The 23,420-nt window shown below is 37.4% G+C and overlaps 1 protein-coding gene and 1 long non-coding RNA gene across 2 annotated transcripts; one reads left to right on the top strand and one right to left on the bottom strand.

Moving 5' to 3' along the window:
- Window positions 1–693: 693 nt before the first annotated feature.
- LOC139975325 (uncharacterized) lies at window positions 694–16,431 on the bottom strand. The gene is made up of 8 exons (XM_071983168.1): window positions 16,103–16,431; window positions 11,202–11,434; window positions 10,378–10,486; window positions 9,757–9,844; window positions 8,482–8,658; window positions 6,973–7,082; window positions 4,973–5,066; window positions 694–1,803 (listed from the first exon to the last, which is right to left on the bottom strand). The coding sequence occupies exons 1-8, from the start codon at window positions 16,277–16,279 to the stop codon at window positions 1,697–1,699; spliced, it is 1,095 nt and encodes a 364-aa protein (XP_071839269.1). The 5' UTR covers window positions 16,280–16,431; the 3' UTR covers window positions 694–1,696.
- Window positions 16,432–18,271: 1,840 nt separating this feature from the next.
- LOC139975052 (uncharacterized) lies at window positions 18,272–22,582 on the top strand. The gene is made up of 4 exons (XR_011795638.1): window positions 18,272–18,574; window positions 19,482–19,627; window positions 20,257–20,375; window positions 21,029–22,582. It is a non-coding gene; the product is annotated as an uncharacterized lncRNA (long non-coding RNA).
- Window positions 22,583–23,420: the final 838 nt, after the last annotated feature.

Consider the following 23,420-nt stretch of genomic DNA (forward strand, 5'->3'; position numbering starts at 1 on the left):
ATTTCACCATAGACAACCAATATAGAAAAACCTCTTTCAACCCCTAGCAGACCGGTCACATTTGCAGGAGTAGAGGGAAATATGATGAAGAATGTTGGTCAGGGAACGAATGTGGTCAGGGAATTTTCTCCTCCTCTTCGCCCCCCCTCTTTTTTCCCTTTTTTCTTCTCTTTTGTTTTCTCTCCTCTTTTTGTTACCCGGGGCGCGCGCCCCAACGCCACCCCCTGGATACGCGCCTGGATTAAAGCTCGTAGAAGGACAGAGAGTTGGATGCAGTTAATGGATTGGGACTTTTTTTTGCAATGTAAAGTAAGCAAATGATAACCTCACTAAACGGCGTCGCGAGGGGCAAGTTTGTCGGATTGATTAATATAAATGTGGAAAATGATATTAGGTAACTCTATTATAGGAACCCTGGGGGTGACAAAGTCCGAATAAATGACACACAGGGAAAATGGTTAACACCTGGACACGCCAGATAATTCGAAAGACCACAACCTCCACCCCTATCTGGCACCCTATACCCCAAACCCTCTGACATCATTCGAGTAGTCAGTCGTTGATCACATCAAATATATACTGTCGACAATATACTGTAGCGTGTAACCATTCCGGGCCACACTCGAAGATTTCAGATAGATGTGAATACCGTAATAATACGGTGACATATACACGTATACATTATAAACACGATTTTTTTTAACGTGTGCAAGTTTATTATGTTTTAATAATAATAATAATATTTGCTTTTATATAGAGCTTTATACCAGCGATAGGTCTCAAAGCGCTTTACAGACGTTATATTACCCCTGGTCAATGATAACCTGTCCCAGAGACAATCCCTCCAGTCGGCAGCAGTTATATACTGCGCCCAATGACAAGTTACCTCACAGGTACCCATTTAACCCCTGGGTGGAGAGAGGCAAGTGAGATAAAGCATCTTGCATCTTTTAAATCTTTTAAATGAAAGCATCTTTTAATGAAAGGCTCGGTAATTAACACATTACTCTAAATTGAATGATGCAAAACGAGAAATAAGAATTTACACATTTTCAAGAAGAGGGATATATCTCTTGTTTGCTTATTTACATTCCTAACTATTACCCCTGAAAAGTATAAGAAGAACAATAACAATAAACACAACTATAGTTGAAACAGTAGAAATATGCGAGTAATATATGTTAATGATTAAATTATTCAAAGTATCTAACAGATGAAAATATTCTGAGAAATCAAAGGTATATAATTCAAGGACACTTTTTACTGTCCAGGTTTTTGTTCGCAGTAAAGATTGCATTTCAATTTGTATTTAATCAACTTTATTTACATCCTGGGTAGTTGAAATAATATCTAGTACAGCATAAAGAACACACCCCAAAATAATTACTCATTTCGGGGACATCGCCGAATCATTTCATATCCTGGTTTGGCAAACTTTAACATTTAAAACTGATGCTAAAGTCCCCAACTGGCCAGGCTTAAAGTTGACTCCCTTATTATTATATATGTATTGTACAACAATCAATATCACTTGTGTACTGTATACTTGATAATATGAGCTATGGAAATTGGTAAAGAAATATTCCATTACCTTGTGACACTGTAAATGACATCATTAATTGAAGAAAGAAAACATGGTAGTCATAAAATTCACACCACACAACTCGTCATATCTGAAAGTATCTGTTAGGAGTTATTATTCTTGAAAAGTACCTCCTGCTATTACATTTATCTTGATCCTGTCGGGTTTGTTGTCAGTACATATCAAAGTTAAGTCTTCCGGTTTGATGGTGAGGTAATGCCCTACGGACACAAAAATAAACACTTTGTAAACATTATTACAGAAACACTACACAATATAGAAAAGTACAAGAAATTGTATTTAAATATACACAAGAGAATCTGGTTTCTTCGTTCAGGTTATAGTTATCTATTCATTAAAGCCACTATGGCCCAAATACATACATTTTATAAACAACAACTATGGTGATTTCCCCCCGGTACCCCATTTGCTTTATTTTGGCATGTTATGTATACGTGACTACCGTATTATAAGCCATACCTGCAAAAAAAGAAGATATTTACTGACAAAGTATGAAACAATGAAGAGAAAATCCTAATTTTTAGGTCATTAAGACGATTTCAGAAGAAATTCCGTTCTGATGACATCATTACACTTCAAAGTATGACGTCACTGGGTGGGCTTCTCGAATATCGCATTAACAGCGTCACTGAGTATTTATAGTATGAATATATCGCTGTTACAAGGACCGGTTTAATCTATAGACTGACTTGGGTTGTCGGTGGCTGCTCAATGCCACTCAGTGGTTTACACTATAGCATACTGATCATTCTCACCCCATGGCGTAGGCCTTATGTTATTGTAGAAATGTTGGTTAATTTAACATTTAGAACAGTTGGTGAATTCTCATCACGAAAGTGTACACAGTTATATTTAGAAAAGTCATTCAAGATAGAGCCTTAGCACGAAAACTATACAACTTGATCCACAGATCTCGGCCTCTTTATGCAGCCCCTTAATGCAGCCCCTTTATGCAGCCCCCTTTATATCGAGGCTGCAGGTTGACTATGTGTGATCATGGGGGTGTGTCGTCAAGTGAGGTAAGGTTAGTTAAGTTACGTTTAGTACGGGGAAAATGGATCGAGGAGCCTATGATAAGCAGGTAAACACATCAACTCAAATCCAGTCGCAATTCGTTACAGAAGAACTAAAACATTCTTTAAAAAAAACCATGGGTGACACTTTAAGAGAGGACAACAGACTAAAATCATTCCACTCCTCCACACCCTTCTGGGAAAAGGAGAAGTTCAGATATACAAACACTTCATCTACTATATACGAAATTTCAGGCAGCAAGTAGCAATCCAGATGTCTCGGTAGTATTCCTATCAATCAATCAATCAATCAGAAGACATTTATATAGCGCCAAAATCAACAAAAGTTGTTCAAAGGCGCTCAAGACAGTTACATGAAATTAATTACAATACACTTCTTGAAAAAGATAACATTTGAGCAGTTTCTTGAAAATATGAATAGTCTGAGCATCCTTGATGTGATTTGGAAGAGTGTTCCACTCTTTTGGTCCATAGCAGGAGAGTGAGCGATCTGCAAATGACACAGCACGGGTTCTGGGCACGATAAAGTGAGGAGAAGATATATATGATCTAAGCTGTCTGCGTGGTGCTTGCAGCTGTAGTAAGTCAGATATGTAGGATGGCGACTGTTTATGGTGAGCTTTGTACACAAGAAGAAGAACTTTGAATTTAATGCGCTGTTGTATAGGGAGCCAGTGAAGAGCAATGAGTTCCGATGTGATAGAGTCATACTTCTTACGCTTGACAATGATGCGAGCAGAGGTGCGTTGGACATTCTGAAGTTTAGTGATTAGGATTTGTTTACACCAATCAAGAGGCTGTTGCAGTAGTCCAACCTGGAGGTAACTAATGTGTGCACAGCTAGCTTGGCTGCCTCAGTAGTGAGCATTTTGCGTGCACGACTAATGTTATTGAGATGATAGTTAGCAGATCTGATAGTAGTTGTGACCTGAGCACTCATTGTCATACCGGAGTCGAACATAACCCCTAAATTTCTGACAGGGTTTGTCTGGACGGGAACATCAACACCAGCAACAGTCACTGAGGGCAGGTTGAACTTAACCAATTGTGCTCTAAACCCAAACACCATAACCTCAGTTTTGTCAGCATTGAGTTTCAGGAAGTTTGTTGACATCCATGCTTGCACTTTGGAAAGACATTCTTCAAGTTTCGAAACTGCTACCATTGGGAACGCTGACGAAGCTACGAATGCAGCCGCAAACCAGAATAAAACCACCTAGTAAAACTGATAACGCACTGCAGGTTGTTGTTGAGATGGAGAAGCCGAAGCCTCTCGTGATACGCAACATCTTTCTGTGATTGAATTAACCTAGTAGCACGGCTAGTCTTTGAACAGCTATTCCACAACCTCATTGTCTTTAGAATAATGAGAATTCCATGCATGAGTATAGCACAGGCCTACTCAAGACAAGGCCTAGCAAACTGTTTATACAATAAATTAACAACAGTTGTTTTCCTTTATTTTAAAATTGTGGATCTTTTGCATTTTTCGTAGCCTCGCTACATAACCTAGACGGCTGCATTGTGCAGTCAATATAAACACCTAGATTCCTTCGAAATGGATTATATACGAATTCCCTTCGAAAGGGAATAGATACTCTCATAGTGACTGAATCGGAATTTATAGCGTGCAAGCATTGGAGATGCGGGGTCCGTAGCATAGGCTACTTTTGCTACTAGGTTAATCTGCGGCACTGATGGTGACAACGGTTTAAGTTTTTTAAGCGATCTATGAAAGTTTCCAGTAATCACACTCTGGGTTCGACATCCAGCGTCTTTCTGACAGTGTTTACCATAGAATGCAGATGGGCCACTAATTTCGTTGATACTTACAGTATGGTCGAAGCTAAAAATTTGATATCAAGATATGTCTCGAAGGGGATCGCTTCCACTGGGAAAAATAGCCATTAGTGAGAGGAGTTTGATTCAGTTGCTGATAGTAGTTCTCATAAATATGCAAGACGCCATGTCCTTGTTATTCATGAAAACGACATAACCACCACAGTCGTTTCAAATTTTAGTTGAAAATTTTCAAATTATTTTCCGATATCTATCTTGAAATCCATTTTTCTACGATACCCTGGATGAAGAGGATGAAATTGTAGTTGATCCTTTGTATACCATGGAAGTAATTAGAAATGAGAGTAAAGACTGAATTGTTCAGTTTTTGGTCATCATAAAAGCGCGCGATAACAACGATTTGTAAGGGAAAACCTGAAATTGTCTTTGAAACTGCCTCTGTATATTTATAATTTGATGTCTGTATATAGCCTAGTCCATTTACAAACAACCATTATGTGTTTTTTTGTAACAACAAACATTGTGATGTATATACCTGGATTTGTCAGCGATTCGAAGTATTTGTCTTCACGTGTGAACCACCTATCGTCGGCGTTGATTGATAAACCAGGGTTAAAATCACCTGCACACTGTAAAGTAGAATGAGAGAAAGAAAAATCAAAACTACTGAATGAAATGTTCCCCCGAAAGGAATGATGGCGGTATTGAATAACCTAGCATGTATAGACTCCAGATATGTGACCTTATTAATTCCTTCCGGCTTCGGCTTTGAGTACATCGTTCTGTGTGCTGCCGTTCTGGACGAATCTAACCGTAATATAAATTACCGACTTTGCTATCCGCGTCAGAGTCATTGTCGACTTTGCAATCCGCGGTCCCATCTCACAATTTTGCAAGGTCGGCAAGAGTGACTCCATAGTTATCCCTTTCGGAACCCCCCCCCCAAAAAAAAAAAAAAAAGAGAGAGGAAAATTAGTGTGATTAGGTAACAATTCAAGGTCGGACGTATTGAGCAGTGTTGTTGTATTAAGCAATGTTGTATTATTAAGCATTGCAAAATGGTGAGTGTACGACCTATACGACGTTTGAGTTTGAAGTTTAGACAAACATTTAAATGTTCATTAATGAAGCGTGGGGTGCAGTGTATGATGCGTTAAAAGCCCCTAAATTTGCCCGTGATGTGCACTTTATACAGGTGCGTTTTGAGTTTGTTTCAATTTTTGCCTCCGCCCCCTCCCCCACCCAAGAAATTGTTGTGCTTTCCCACATCTTGAATTTCTGGTGCCGCTATCAGCATTTACTCTATAGACTCTTTGGCATACCAGCTGTGACATAATTGCGTTGTTGTAGTGTAGAAATATGTATATTCATGAGTGGGCGGGAATTACAGAGAATATCAAATCCTCACATTTCGTCGCCAAGATAATTCAAGATTATATTATTGTAAAAAGGTTTCAATAGTGTCTTTACCTACATTGCGTCTGGGAGATATTTGACATTTGAAATTATCCCAGTTTGTACCAAAAGTGAACTTTGGTTTAGGAGATCTGAAGTCATTAATCGTAGTGTATTCGTATGATTTTGCATCCCAAATTTGACTATTGGATGTACATTTTAAGTGGAAACATTTAAGCAAATTTGGCAGTCTGCCTTAATGACATTACCCTTGCTTCCTTCAAGTACACTTTAGGCACAAAACATGTCAAATTTAAAAGTTGTTATCTCGAAAGCGATTAATCGGATTTGAATGCAAATTTCGCCAGAATGCTAACAAACCATTCCTCTTTCATCACCCCAAAAAATATTTCCTCTGGATTACCCTTGTATGTTTAAATATCTACGTTGCCATGGGATTCTATTATCGAATGTTAAATAATACAATCAACTCAAAAACCTGTTCAAATTTGTTTTAACCTATAACGATGGTCCCTTGTTAAAACTAGGAATTCCTCGATTGTCTGCAAGTTGCAAACACGATAAGTGTTCAATACATCATTAGTTTTAGATTGATAAAAGTTATATGTATATACATGAACATAATCTCTTTCTAACACATCTTGAAGTTTCCATCTAACAATTCCTAACGGTTCCATCTTACACGTCTTCACTGTTAGATGTGGGGCACAAAAGGAGCACGCAGGCTTGATATTATAGAGAAATTCATAACAGACTTTAAAGTATGAACATCGTGGAAATAATTATTTCCAAAATCTAAAATGTGATGACGGTTCCACACAAAGTATTTCCATGTTGACATGTATGTGACAGTGTGTATACGGTTGTCGAGGATTGTTTGTATAGGTAGGTACGGTAATCATATAACCACGACTTACCTCTATACGTCACACACATAAAATGGTGGTATCATCATAGTGGCGGTGCCAATCTTGGTTACGGTAGGGGGTTGTCGGTGGGGAGATTTGTGGGTTAGTGAATTTGGCGGAGTCTTGGTGAAAACTTACAACGAAATACTTGACTCAACGAAAAAAAAAGACAGATACATTGCAATTCAAATAAAATTTATATAATATTTACCATTGAGACCGCATTTCCCGTGCAGCACAGGAACTTCTTAGTTTGGATATGTCTGATGAGATAACTAAAAGGTCCGGCTATTTGTTGACACTTTTGAATCTTCCATCGAACTAAATAAAAAAAAACGTTAAACATTCGTCAACGTATATGGAAACAAAATGGTCTTTGTGGCATAGCTGGTGGTGATTAAGTTATTAACGATCCTTGAGATATCTTAAGCACAGTATAGTAAACAAAATAAACGGCTGGTTATAATATTCTATAACTGCGTACAGCAACCCTATTCGATTATGTGTAGACCTAAGGACGTTCGAGGTGAGCAGATATCAAAGACGGAAAACCTTGCAAACATAGTAATAATGGTTTAGTTTTTTTGGATTTGATTCCCTCCTCCTGGTACATGAAAAAGCAACCACAATTTATTCAACTCCTAAATTACAATTAATGTAAATTCTTTAAAAAAGTGAACGTTAATAATGAAGTTAATCAAATAGTACGACATTTCCTTCTAACAATTTGTTGCCAAAACGCAATTAAAGCAAATTTTTTACAACTTGTGTTGTTGCCTTTGTCACATGAAACTTGCACCTGGTTCTCATTGCTTTAACAGTTACAACTGGTAAAGGTCAGTACCCGTTTATCAGTTAAAACGGATGTTTCCTTTAATTTCTTAACATGTGTTACATTTATGACCAGCTGCTACTGAGAAGGACTAACGAACAGAAATACTAAACACACTATCCTATGCATAATGATTGACTGGACCAACCAGACTACTCTAAAGGTTTCGCCAATAACTTCGTCCACATTTTAACAAAGAGAGAGTGGATGACACTTTACTGAAAAACGCTAGAAAGTTGCAAATTAGACCACTTTACAAGGTATACTTAATAGTCAAATATAGGGACAGTTGTTTTTGACTCCTAACCAGTCATTAGTTGAAACAGCCTTTGAGTGGTGATCTCGTCTCTTAGTAATAGTCTCACAGTAGCATATGCTAACAGGTCTAACATATGTTACGGTGTTATAACACACTTTTTACATTTTCTTTTAGAGTTTATATACTGATTAACGGTTGACTCTTATTCACAGTTATAACTAATCAAGCCATGTATACATTGGGTGCAACTTGAGTGATATGTATCGTCAGGAAGGTAAGAACTAACCCGATTGAAAATCTAGGACATTTTATGCAAGGAGCTGTATATATTCAGTACCCGGTACTCAGTCACTTGTGGGTTATAGCTGCAGTGCTTTAGCACAATTTTAGTGAAATATATAAACAGGTGTATTTTTTTTACATGAAATAAATCATATTACTACTTGAAGACTCTATACATACATACATACATACAAACACGCATACATACATGACTATACCCGGCATCAGAACCAACAACACTGGAGAAAGCATAGCAATACAAAGATATACTACAAAGAACATAAAAGGTATATAGTACTTGGCAAGGCGAAAGCAAAATGAGGGTAGAATACCACGACAATACTCACACTTTTCTGTTTTGTTGTTCTTCATAGACATGAACTTAAGGATTCCATCTTCAACACAAAGGTATTTTTGGTCACCTTTCCAATCGATATATAGCTGCGAGGAAGAGTCCTCTGGGCGGAAACATTGATACCTTCCGGAACTGACTGTGACATTACGTTCAAACGACACTGTGTTCTCTGCATGAGGTCAAACATTAATAACGTGATCATTAAAAATTGTAACAAAGATGTATTACAAATTAATGACTCGTGGCATCCTCATCGCAATCCGAAATGTGGCATAGACTTGCTTTAGTAAGAAGCTGTATGTGATTATACTCCACCTGGAATTTAACTTGTGTTTGTGCAGAGTGTGAATCAAGTGTAGAAGTGAAGAAGAAGAAGAAATTTTCTTAACACTAAGCAAATTTTAAATCAGCGATCCGTGGAGGCAATTCTTCTTTGGTAATTTTGAAATTGGCTGCATCTCAACGCCAGCGAAAGAAATTCGCCCGGGCTATTAACACGTGAACACATTGGAACACTGCACCCCTTTGAACCTTCTATGATACTGTTCTCCACATTATGAGATCATTAAAACTCCTCCCACCCCACCCCACCCCACCCCACCCCAAACCCCACCACACCCCCCAACTTCTTCATTCCAGCACATGACCTTAAATCTTGTATTCCTCTACGAAGGTTCAGTGCAGTGGCGTAGGAAGGTACTTTTGAGTGGGGGGCTGAAGACTGATGGCCGGCCTGGGGGAGGGGTCTAAGGGGAGGGGGTGTCACTCATTGGATGCAATTTGGGGGAGGGGGTGTCACTCATTGGATGCAATTTGGTGCAATATAGCACACTTCAACACCCACTCCATTTTGTAAACTTAATTTTGTATTTTCACCAGGCCTTAGATGCAATTTGGTGCTCCAAATGAGATTTTTTTTCTCATTTGGAAATGAAAAAGGGGTTTTCTGACTTGCGAAGCGGGGGGGGGGGGGGGCGGAATGATACTTCCGCCCCTCCAGCCCCCCGGTTCCTACGCCCTTGGTTCAGTGTATATACTGCATAGGCTGGATTTCACAGACCAAAGGCTTGGCGCACTAGTGTGTTTTTATACCACCAGAACATGTATAATTACAAGGCAAAACAAAATTGGCATTTACTGTAGATCTGTTCTCGATAAAGATTGCAATTTTGACCACCGCCATTGGATATTGACTGATCCGAATGAATTTGGAAACATCGACAAATTCACAAAAAAAAATATCAGGAGGTTAAAAAAAAGGGCTCACCTTTTGGGTTTATGTGAAAGCTTAAGGTTCGGGTCTCGTAGGTTAAGTATTCGCTGTCAGTTTCATCATCTGATTTTCGAATAATAGTCTGTCATATAAAGAAAGCATGTAACCGTAATTAATAGAATTTTGATTAATGAAACTTTGTGGCAACATTTCTATGTTTCAGCAAGTTGATCATAATATTCGTGACTGAGAATGAATAATAAATTCTTCCATATGCTGTTAAGGAAAACTTCAACATCCAGGGCCAGGGCAGTTCAAAGGGGAGAGTGAACGTGTCACCTCCCCCCCCCCCATCTCACCCCCTCCCTCCAATGAAAATGAAAATGTCAGTCTCAAATCGATCTCACTTCTGACTCAAGTGTGTAGTGTAATTTACCGCTGTGCCATAAAATCGCTTCAATAGCACAACACATATCGCTGCAGTTGAAGTACCCATATACAAAGTATATTGCTTTTAGTAATCATTTAAATATATATATATATATATATATATATATATATATATATATATATATATATATATATGGCAAAACGTGGTTATACATGGATGTAATCCATGTATGGTTACATTCATAGGAGTTATATCCATCACTACACGTAATTGGAAAGACTTACCAAATTGAGAGTGGCGTTAATGTCTGATTCCCAGAACAGGTCTATCAAATCTGAAAGAGATAACGCTGTCACTTCTACATCTCCTACACGGACAATCAAATCGTTTTCTCTGCAAAAGAACGCATAAAAACAAGGTTAACAATTAAGGTTATATATATATATATATATATATATATATATATATATATATATATATATATATATATATATATATATATATACATATATATATATATATATATATATATGTGTGTGTGTGTGTATATGGTAAAGCTGACATGTTGATTGTGAGACACAGAGGTTATTGTTAATAAAGACAACAAACTTTTCAGCACAATACTCAAACGAAGGTAGTGACCGTCCGGCATGTTAACTTCACGAATCCCACCCGACTAAAAATTGGCACAAGCCAAGTAAGATAATTTTTGTTTAATGAGGTTATTTGGTGGTTTAGTGTGACATCCACAGCATGTAGGCAAGACAAAACACCATAGGTAAGTACAGACTGAAGTTGACTTTGACAATGAAAATGTTTGTTAATATGACAGTCATCAGCAAAACCTGTTACTTCGAATCCATTGTTATGTAGAATAGAGTGGAATGATCTCAGATAGATATTGAAGAACACAGGCCCTAACACAGAAACATTGTCGAACCCCAATACCACATCAACTTTAGTAGAATAAATATCACAGAGACGCACTCGCTGACTGCGAACATTATAACAACGCGGGGCATGTTTCCTCCTAGTTTTCAATCAAGCCCCCCCCCCCCCACCCTTCCCTATGTCCTGTTCAAACATAGAACACTAGAAACTATTATACCGTATCGCATTCTCGCTGTCCATTAATCCACCTGGGATTATTTTATGCACCCGGAATCCGTGTTCCCCTTTTCTCAGGTGAATTCCGAGTTTTATTCCACCATCTTCAAATCTAGTGTCCGGGTTTCTAATTCGAATGTTGTTCTCAAATACCTCCTCCTCCTCCTCCTCATGATGCTGCTCCTCCTCCTCCTCCTCCTCTTCCTCATCCCCGTTGTTGTTGATTTGGCCGATCTATGAAAAAGTTATGAAGATAAAAATATTATCCTATCACTATAGATTATTCAATTACATCTTTAGCTTTGAGAAATCTCTTTGAACACCATATATGACCATCTATAAATGTGGCTGGACTAATTAGCAGTTCTGAGGCGAATCCATGTGAGAGGGACCAGAGGACCCGGGCCTCCCATTCTAGCATGTTTTCGTACTAAATACTCAACTACAAATCCCCAAATCACAAGAATTGCTTTAAAGGGTACTCTGTTTGGTTACTTGTTCATATAGGCAGGCAAGTTATATATACGAAGTAACTTAGGCGTATTTGTGCGTGCGTGTGCGCTTGTGTTGGGTATGTGTGCGTTTGGGTATGCGTGTCTATAGTCTAACAGTAGGCTTGCTGGTATATGTTGTTTTCCCAGGACGATGCTTAAGCGAAGGGGGACATCACTCAACAGTCTCATATCCCTGGGACAAAGTTTCCCCCTTTGCTGGATCTTAATGTTGCCTTTACATCGTTAGAGTAGTAAAACAAGCTTGTAATGGACTGTATCGGCATCCCTATAAATATCAAATATGATGCACTTCGGCATCCGTAAGATAAGGACATTCCGTGGGCGACAACTCAACGAGGAGAAACTTGCTGAAAGTGGTCAGCAAATCATCGATCTTTTAAAAGACGAAAATATCCACGAGGGTTTACTAAAAACCAAAAGGGTGTTCTGAGAAGGCAGAGTCAGTCCTTCAAAATGTTGGCTGATGGGAAGCTGAAATACTTTGCTATGCGGAGTGTTAGCTCAGTGGTTAACACCGGTGCCTTTCAATCATAAGGTCCCGAGTTCGAGTCACTCCAAGATTAATGTATGTCGTCCAGTTACAGAGTTGTTGACAATTGACAGTTCATAACTATGGACGTTAAATGTGAATATAAAAGACTGACTTCGGTCAGCTTGCGGCTTTGATAAGCCAATGATGGCCCGCTTCTTCGCGAGTTCCTGCTCGCAGGAGGATCTAAAATACATACATACAATACAGTGATGGGAGAACGGTTATTGGTGTACAGATATACACTGGATGACTGGGTCTTGACAATTTTAGAAATCCATTGTTTTTTTTTTCTTCTGAATTCAGGAAGAATAACAACTTTAGGCGTAGACTGATGAATGATGTTAATTTATTTACATTAGTTAAACTTAACATGCAATCAACCATTTTAATTAAGAGATAATAAACCAGATCGGAGCTACAAACACGCAAAGCATTACCAAATATCAGTTTATTGATGTACTAAGTACTTAATTTAGTCACGGTATTCCACATAATATACACACACAGACATGGCTGTGGCTATGAATTATTACCTCACATAATTATAGGTATACATCTTCATTTGTAATATTGGGAGGTTGGTATTCAAAGAAGTATATAACACTATGTCACATAAACTGAGATGTCGATAAAGCAATCAGTGTGACATCTCTGAAACTTCCTTGGTGATTACATTGCTTTCAAAAGAAAACAATCAGCCCTGTGCACAATATTACAGCATTGTTCTGACCTTATGACACATTATATTTCTTCACAGAGACATACAAACAACAACAGGTTTATAACTTTCCTGCAAATGTAAAAAACTGGTTTAAAAGACTGAGGTATTTTGAAGTTGAGTAAGTAACCAATTCAATTATATGTACTTGTATCAGCGTGTAAGATATGAGGATTTCATGAAGATGCATACTGCTTATTCGTTTACATTCATATTGTATTGAATAAGTAGAAGCAAAAACAGACATCAGTAACAATGGTGTCAAATGGGCTTTGTGTTATAACCTTCACATGCATCTTTGAAAATGTTCTTATTAACATGTGAAAGGAGCATGCAAATAAGTTTGATCTATGCATATGTTCTTACACTTTATACGTTTAAATGTATACCGATGTCTGTATTTAAATTATTAAAAGATAAAAATAAGAGCAAGTAAAGAGAAACTAATTGGTCCAATTCCTGCCTTCATAGCTTGTTCCCTTGCTTTGATAAAATAGTATTGAAATTAATTCATTTCATTTTGGAAAAGTATCTTGCACAACACACTGGGATATCACACATGAACAACACATCAAAATGTCGTTGTGCAGGGGCCTATCACATATGTCATCAGTGTGTAGTGTTGATTCAAGTTCTCCACCATACCTGAGCAGCATGTAGCACTATGCTATCGTAAAATTGTTTATTTTCCAAGGTAATATAAGCAATCCAACTTCAAACAAAATAGAAAAATGTTGGCGTACTTCCTGCATGACACATTTAATTGCACAATATGCAATTTCATAATTTGATATCTCGATAAAAAGAACTGAGCTATGAAAATATAGGAGTTGGACCAATGTGTTTCTATTTACATGCTCTGTGTTTTACACTTCAAATTTCAGTTGCCATGTTGCTTTACTTGTTTTTCATTTAGCAGAGAGGCATATCTCATAGAAGTTTTGGTCAGAAAGGGCATGGTGTTCCTGTTCAGATGAATAAGCTAGGGATCTGCTGAAAGTTCATTAGATAGTTACTTTGCCTTGGTGACATATACACACAGCAACAGCAACACATTATGTTAACATATAAACTTCCATGCTTTCGGTTATGATGCTTACATCATCGTAATTTATCCAGTCAAGTCAAACATTTGGCATATGTCTGTTTATCAGGACACTTCATTTGGCTTAATTTGTGCGACAAAGTAAAACTTCGGCTAACTTTCGGTTGAATGAAATTGACATATTGGCATACAACTGGCATACAAAGTCAAGGTTATTCTAGGCAGATGAGTGTGTGCGTGTATTCATGTGTGTGGGATGCCTTGCTTATAAACAAGATATCTCAAGAAAGGAAGCTTGGACCAATCTCATATTTGGTGTGTAGGAGTACCACATTAAGTAGAAGAAGCCAATTGTTTTTAGATGAGGTCGAAGGTTATTTGGGGTCACCACGGGTCAAATTGTGGAAACCTTGTAAACACGATATCTCAAAAAGGGAAGCTTGGACTAATCTCATATATAGTATGATGTTGTGAGTTAAGAACAAGCTTTTGTTTCTTGTGGAGATCAAATATCATTTGGAGACACCAGAGGTCAAATTGTGGAAACCTTGTCTTATAATCTACCGTATCTCCCACCGACCAGCCTATTAGATAACATGTGTGTTACGCCTCATTAGAATAGGAGAGGCTTTTGGCAATGGGAAATTAGCTTAAGGGCAACCGTAGATATGAATCAAGACGTTTCGACCAAATCTCCATTGACATAAGTGTGTCGCTAACTTACGTCGCTGCATGCATGCGTGTGTACAAAGGTGTGCACAAAGGCACGGCAAGTTCTTTCTTGGGTTTAGGGCCAGAGGGGAAATGAGGGATGGTTAAGAAGGGTGAGGGTGTAAGACAAGGTAAGAGGGGAATGGGTGGGATTAGTTGGAAAATGGTGGGAGGTGATAGGGTTGGAAGATGGTGGGGAATGGTGAAGAAATGGTCGATGGGTGGGACATGATGGGGAAGGGAGAGGGAAATTAAAAGGAAATGGAAGCGAGGAGAAAATGGAAGGAGGTGAAAAGGAGATGGTGGGGTAAGGGACTAAGGGTGGATAAGAGAGGTTAAGAGATGGTTGGTGAAGGGTGAGGTGAGGAAGGGTTAAAATGGGTTTGGCAACTTTTACAACATCAATACTTGTCGTGTGGATGAACCGTAGTTAGGTATAAACAGCCTTTTGGATGTTGGTGGACATCAAAGATCATCAGAGGTCAAAATGTAAAAACCTCACATGATGTAGATTGCAACATGATTGGTTTGTAAAAAATGAGAGGTGTAAAATTTAATTTCTAAAAGCTTGATCATTATATATAGATACTGACGTACTGAAACTTCTTGAAAATAAATATTCCTTGTAAGTTACAAACATTGCACCATTTCGTATGTGAGCAGCCTTACAAATACAAAAAATATGCTCAAAGGGGGACAACCCCACACCCTTACACCCCTTCCCCCACAGGCCGGCCTTCCTAAACTTCAACGAATCTATCGCATTCCCCTTAATAAAATGCTTGCACGGGCATGTCTTCATCCCTTCGAAAATGTGTTGAAATACGAGATATTTGACAAGAAGGTCTGGTTAGTATAGGCGATGTATTAAAGAAGATCGCTCGTTCAGCTAACATTCAGATATCAGTAACGAATTATATTTCTACGAGTTCAACATGTCTCTGACCAGGGTGTTGTTATGGAACTTCCTGCTCTGACCGTAGAGACGATTTGGCTGAAATAAATGTATATATATATATATATATATATATATATATATATATATATATATATATATATATATATATATATATACCGTCTACACAACGTGTGTAATTAGTTATGATTGATTCAATTCTAAATATTTCGTCCAACACTTTTAGAAAAGTTTGCATTTGTCTATTTATCATAAGCAGAGCGCGAATTGCAAATTACCAAGCATTCGGCAGTACTTGATGTGATTCCTGACTTTTTAAGCTAACGAACGACAATATACAAATGACTTAAGTATCGTGGTGATATTGCTTATTTACCAAACTGACTTAAACTAGCTTACTCTTTAAGATCAGATTGACCAAAGACGGATACAAAAATAGAAAACAAACCTGTCGAGTATACGTACATTAGAAATTAAGTCGCTCCCAAAATTGACGATTTCGTCGCAGATTCCTCCTCCAATAAGTTTAACATTGTCGAAAGTTTCAGCAAGTATAGTCCTTTCTGATTTTTGTCTTTTGAAGGACCTCGACTGATCTTCGTGTTCTTCAATCCAATCTGGTTTATCCAACCTCTGTGCCATTTCGGTAGTCTGTATTACGTTACTATAATGGAATTCTACAGTATCACTATAGTCTGATGATAACAGTTCCACAACATCCACCTTTATATGCTAATGCTTTCACTGTATGACACAAATGCTCTTTACGTTATGGCATCACATTTACCAATAGCTCTGTAGAAGTGAAAGTGAGACTATTTTTTACCTGGTTCCTGATTATATATGGAAGCGTGAAGGTGCCATTAAATTGGACTCAAAATTCAACAATCCTTTAAGAATTTGCTGAATGATGTTGCAATTGTAGAAGTGTTATAGGGACCTTTCTTTTGCTAATTTTTAACCTTTTAAAAACTATAAGTTCATCAATATCTGACAAATTTTAATATAGGTCTACCATATAAACTTAACTTTCAAAAGAAATTATGTTAACATTTTGATGGAACCTTAATGTTTCCGTACGTCTTTTTTCTAACGATACTGGTGACATATCCGGTTTCTTGAGTAAAACGCGAGAGAAAGAACTTCCGATTGGTTACTTCCTCAAATGCATAAGCTCGTGGTTAAAGAAAAAGGATTAGATTATATTGTAGACACCGTTTCTGAAAGTATGGCAAAATTAGCATCTGTCGTAGATATAAGTTGTGGCAGGGACGAGAGCACGTGGAATCTAGTTGTAACTGTGTCTGTTCATGGGACTATTTAACCCTAAAAGGTAGCATGTCTTTGAACTTTTTGAAAATAAATGTTGAAATAAAAAAAGTAGTATCAAAAGAAATTCAAATTATGTTGGCTGCATTATAACCTCGCAGGTCGAATTTCTAATCCAGCCTGTGGGTCGTCTACCGTATGTTACAGTATACACAGAAGTGTGCGTTTATCTTCTTTCGTCTTTTGAGGGCATTTAATTGAGAACTTTAGGTACGGAATTAATTTTAATACGTTGAAGACCACAGCTTGTAATTCTGTCAGCCAATACTCATAGCTAGTACAGTAACTACTGTTCATGTTCCACAACCGTGCATCAGTAACTACTGCGCTGTGTTCGTAACACGGTACCATGTGTTACAGGTGGCACAATAATTACTGCAAGTTTTTTCTTACTGCAAATTAAATTTAAAACAATTAAATTTTTTTTTTTTTTTAATTATTGCAAATTTTCACCTGTAGTTCAACGTGTAACAGCTTTCTTTCCAGTAATTACTGTACCAACTGTAACACATGTTACCGTGTTGCGAACACAGCGCAGTAGTTACTGATGCATGGTTGTGGAACATGAACAGTAGTTACTGTACTAGCTATGAGTATCGGGTACACCTGTACATCAAACATCTTAGGCTCATCAATGAAATTGGCTGGACTCACACACAGACCTTTAGGCCAGTTCCTCTGATCTAACACAAAACGAAGTGAGAAAACAGGAGTTAATGGCCTCAAATAACATGCAGCATGTGTACAATGCATTGCACAGTCAGAGACAAGTGGTACTAATTGCAATCTAAGGATGCTAAGGAAGGAATTAACATTATCATTAAGGCCTGCATGGAGAAGCCGACATCATATTCCCTAAAGCTTTTGTTCAGCGTTTAAGCATATTTTAACATTTCTTGGATTATAATAGTAACGTCACCGGGGGTGTTGGTTTATGTTTTACCAGCGAATGTCAGCGATGATGGTGAAATAAATGGACCACACTCCGGAAGATATATGACGACGAAGACAGATGTAGTTTTGCCGTTTGAGTTTTCTACGTTTTCAACACTTACACTGCGGCATATAACAATGCTCGGTACAACTATCCACAGAAAGAATGTTCTCGAATGATTTGGAACTTCTCATGTTGGATTACCCTCGAATCTCCAAGGAGTTACACACCTCAACATTCAAATGAAAAATCAGTGACCCTTACATCTTGAATCTCAAATCTGGACTGATATGCTATAGGCCCAAGCTGAAACATTATAACCTCTGATCCTCACACATTTTAGCTGAATGAAATGTTCCATTTGTTATAGCTGTACACTCTAAAAACGTCCTGGTGAAATAATCCTGGTTACCTCAAAGTGACACCATTGGGGTTAAAATATTAGCAGCCAACCCGTATCCTGGTTAGCCTGATTTGAATTTTATCACGCTCTAACTTTTAACTACTTTCCTGGTTGAATTCAGTGACGTAATTGACATGCTAACTTCGCGGGATTTTCGTAACGAGCACAGTGTCGGTCGAAAGATTTCACATCAGGCCAGAAACCATGGATGAGTTTGTCAAAGAAAAATTAGCAGAATGGAATCTATCATCACTGAATGATATATTTGAAGGTAAAGTTTGTTTTGATTATTGTGATGCAGAAAGGTTTGACCTATTTTCTTTGAAATACGTGCGATTGTCTTAACAGACGTTCGGTAGGCCAATACTAAAGTGGGCTAACACTAAGTTGACTTAGTGAAAGGGCTAGGCCCAACGTTATGACAGGTCTAGCAATGGATAAGCCTACACATTGCTAGCTGTCGAACATGGCTGTGCTTTACTTTAGTACCTTAAATTTTGCACAGTCCTGTTCGAAGGCTAATATAATGCAGACAATGCCAAGGCTAGGCCTACATTAAACCAGTTGCCGTGACTTATGCCGCCCTGTAAATAACTGTCCTAAAAAGGAGCGAACCGCCACTAAAAATGGTAACTCTTGTTTGTTTTGGCAAAATTTGACGACAGAAATTTAGCCTACTGTAGCAACTACAGTACCATATCACGATTGCAACTCTCTTAAGTTTGTGCATAGGCTACGCATATCCTAACAGTATTAGGCTAGGCCTGCTGATACTAATGGCTAAGCGTATACTAATGTTAGTCCCCACTGTTAATTGTTACTAAGTTAGGCTAGTACTACAGTATGTGTCAGGCCAATAATAATATAACAACAGGCCTCCCACTGAACCATTAATCAACCCAGTAATATCCAACATTGCAATTGAGAGGCTTATCCCACAAAAATTGGCCCATTTGCTATGACAACCTAACTTCACAGGTCCCCTTGTCCCTTAAAAGAAAGTACACATTTTTTTTGTCATTCTCTCTTGACTAAATATGTGTTGTGTTAAGATATACGGATGAATGAAAGGTGGATAGGTGGGTGGAACATTGAACAGAACTTCTTCCTAGGCTTCATATATCTTGTACAACCCATGTATGAAGGTGTTGCATTTTCTCTCTTCCTCTCTTTTTAAGATTGAGATGGATTTCGCAGAATTAATCCTAATGTTGCAGATAACATTTTCATGCAGTGGACCTTGCCCTTCGTTGAAAAGGTTTTGCAGATCTGCAGAGAAAGTGGCAATCATATCTCAACGTCAAATCAAACAGGCTTGATTCTGGTATGTACATATTGCTATCATAACATATTTCAACAAGATATCATGCAATTGCATTGATAGTTTGATTGCTTTTAGTTGTTTATGTAATATACTTTCAGAGAGAAGTTCAAATTGGAGCTTCAAGATTTTATAATATAACAAACAGCAGTAATGTAGTCAAAACCAGTAGATCCAAGTTGATATTGATGCACACATTGTACACCAAAGGACAACTATTGTTAATCAATGTATTAAAGTAGTAATCACTGTGAAGATGATGCATGAAGTCACTTTATGACTCTGAACAATACGGGTTAACATATGCCAAAATATGTTAACCCGCATGTTTCCCAAAATTATGTTAATATTCCTTCTGCTATATGACATCTTAATCCTGTGTTGGGAAACTAGACACAGGTCTATTTACATATATATGTTTGTACACATGTGTGTAGATGTGTTTTGGCAGGCTGCAACATACATGTATGTTGCAGCGTTCAAACATTAACTAATGGTGTTTGCAGCTGACAGAAAGGTAAAAAATGCACAAGCTGAAGTTTGCGTTGTGTGATAAGCAAAACGGAGTCAACATTATTTAAAACTGAAGTAGTTATTCAAAGATTGGTTTCTGCATTTTCTGTATTTTTCAGATGAAAATAAGAGTAACATTGGATTTATATTGTTGCCCTGCATTTTACCATCTGGGAGAAATGGGAAGAAGAGGTGCAGCATTGATGATGCGATGAAATCCTTTGTGGATCTTCAACCTGTAAGTTATTATGGCTTCTACAGTAACACTCAAGTTGTCACAAATCAATGAAACAGTTGTTATTTGTAACAATTGACATGCAGACTGATGAGTTTGTAGTGAAACACACTATCAGCTGTGAAAATTGCAGTGACTATGCAGTATCTTCGACCAATTGGGTCTTTGCAACCAGTCTTTCATGATGCTCTTTTACGCTGTAAAATGTTTTTTTTTTTCTTATAGTATATACTGGCAGTTTTACGCTGTAAAATGTTTTTTTCTTTTTTCTTATAGTACTGGCAGTAGTGGGAACTGGTAAAGTGGGGAGCTTCCCTTGTTTAAAGTTGTAAACGAACTCTCCTAATGGACTTATTTTCCAAGTTTTTTTATTGTTTTAAAGGATAAAAAAGGAACTTCCAAAAATAAGGCTACAACAGACAAGGTTGCATGTCTGTTTATAGACATGACTAGTTACTTTTTTTAAAAAGATGACTGAATGTCTTGTGAGGTAAATTTCTTCCAGGGTGGTTAAAGACTTTAAAATTTTGCCCGAAGGTGACCATATTTGAATATCTGGCATATTTGGGGCCAAATGCAGCATACCTTCAAACTTTTCAAAGTGTTCTTTTCCAGGAAGTGTGTATTTAAATCTGCTTTTTTTCTGTTTTTTGAAGGTTGGCACCAACATGCCCAAATACTTGGAGGAAGTTGACAACCACCAGCCTTTTGTCTTAATAATGGCTAATCGGGATGCTGCCCATTAAATTTTTGTTGTGGCGGATGGGCATGGATTAGAGCAGCAGACCCTACTACAAGCTCTTGATGTTTGCTTCAAGTTGTTATATGTATTAGACCTTCACTATCCGTGGCAATTTGTGGTCACATGGGAGTTTGTCCAGAAGGTTCTATACGGACTGGACACTAAAGTCAAATCGAAAACATCACCTGCCGTGATTGCAATGAGGGCTGCATTGAAAGCAGGAATGGATGACTGATGCCAGAAGCTTGAAACATCATCACTTATCTCCAACTATTGTTCATTCTTTTTTATTGTAATGGTTTGTGACATGTGGAAACTTGCCATGGATATCATTCGTTTGTTATAACGTTTCTTCCTATCTACAGTACCATAGTTGGCCTATCTTTGTCAACATTTGTAGCAATTCTTCCAACCAGTCTCCAAGAGGAATCTACAGTCATACATACAGGTTTTTAAGTTTTCAATACATCGTAAAGTTGCTTTTAATTTGTGTGTACTTATCTGTCAAAGACCAGAACTATGCATTCAGTTAGTATTCATTGTTCAACCTTAGGGACAGGTCAGTCCATCAAGTTTCTCCTCTAGTCCTTTATAATACTTTTTGTTTTACATAGACAAGACTTTTCAGTTCATGAACAATTTCTTAACACTTTTATTTTCACTCATAGCATGATAAATCAAAATTAGTTGTATATTTTAAACTTCATAGACATGGTATTGCTGTTCATGGAATCAAGGGTCATTTGACAAACTGAAACCGTTATGAATAGTTCGATCTATGATTAAATCATACTGAAATCGAAACTTGTTTGAAGTACATAATTTTCATTTTTCCATGTCAAAAAGAAACAAAGGTCAACATCTGACATCCTTGTAGCACAAAAATTACATGTGATGCTAAATTCATGTATGGTTCATCATAGTATAAGAAACCTACGTTGTATTTGATTGCTCTCTATGGGTTTTGAATAATAATGACTAAACCTTTTCAGCAGTTCAAAAGATTTCCCTATTCAACTCCTGCTGGAATATTTTAAGAAAAGATGACTAAAGGCGGTAGTACAACATTATTTTCCTTAAAAGTTTTAAAAGTAATTAATTGTAGTTATATGCTTACTTTAAACTTCAAATCTTTCACCATGTGTGCTATCCATGTTTTTTGTAGTAATTTTAGCTGTATTTTTTTAGTAGTAATAGCTGTACTTTAAGTATGTGAAACACTTGCCATAATGTTGTTTTAAAGTTTACATGTTTACTTATTAATATGATGCAAACACTAGTAGAAGTTTTACCTTCTTTATATCCGTCCATTATTCCTCTCATTCTTCGAATGCATTTGCCTGATTATACTATGTATATATTTACACCACTTGCCATCAAACATTCTCTTACGTTTACATTCATGTTTTACTATTTGTTTATTGAAGATTTACTAAAGATGTTTTCAAATAGATAGTTACACCCTCTACTTTTTGTACTTGTTTAAATTTTGTACACGTATTTACTTGTTGGCGTTTCAGTTTGTTGTTCCGAATATGTTCTACGCCACATTACAATGCTTTTGTTATGCATTATCCAGGGAAGTCTATAGGCTGTGTTTTGTCCTGGGCCTAGGTTATTTGATAAAGAGGTGGGTTTACAATCTGACAATGATGTCTCATAAAATAATGAATAAAACCCTGATTATGCTATGGATAAAGAACCAGGTAATTTGTTAAACCTCTGACATTTTTCCTGGTTACAAACTGACCATTGTCCCTGGTCACTAACTGACCATTATTCCTGGTCACAAACTGACCATTAATCCTGGTCACAAATTAACCAGGATCTTGGTGAAGCTTATTTGACCAGGATTTCCTGGTCAAGTTGACCAGGATTGTGTAGGTGGCATATTGACCCGGAACCTGGTAACATTTTGACCCCATCCTGGTGTATTTTAACCAGGGCTTTTTTAGAGTGTACTATTCAAAAACGTTAGCCCAAGTTAGCTGTACAAACTGCCATATGTCAGCCTGTGCTAAATCACATTTGCTAGCATGTACAAAGTTTCATATGTTAGCATGTACAAAATTCCATATGTTAGCAGGGACAAACAGTGAGCAATGTTATATGGCCAGCCATTTTAACATTTACCCCATAATTTTACTTAAGTGAAAGGCATTCTACTTTAAGTGAAGTTAAATTCCACTTAAGTGAAGTTGTATTTCACTTACGTAAAATTGAATTGTACTTAAGTCAAAATGTATTCTAATTAAGTGAAATAGAAGGCTTAGCCAATATTTCTCCAATTGGCATTCACTTAAGGA

Source organism: Apostichopus japonicus, chromosome 10 (assembly GCF_037975245.1).
Source record: "Apostichopus japonicus isolate 1M-3 chromosome 10, ASM3797524v1, whole genome shotgun sequence".
In the NCBI taxonomy this organism is placed as follows: Eukaryota; Metazoa; Echinodermata; class Holothuroidea; order Aspidochirotida; family Stichopodidae; genus Apostichopus; species Apostichopus japonicus.

What these genes read in the sequence shown, in the direction of transcription:
- LOC139975325 (XM_071983168.1), bottom strand. Translation starts at nt 16,279, where the DNA reads ATGGCACAGAGGTTGGATAAACCAGATTGGATTGAAGAACACGAAGAT. An exon ending in GGAGCGACTTAATTTCTAAT is followed by an intron (nt 11,435 to 16,102) that starts GTACGTATACTC and finishes ACTTTTTCATAG; the next exon opens with ATCGGCCAAATCAACAACAA. An exon ending in GAACAACAAAACAGAAAAGT is followed by an intron (nt 7,083 to 8,481) that starts GTGAGTATTGTC and finishes TTTTTTATTTAG; the next exon opens with TTCGATGGAAGATTCAAAAG.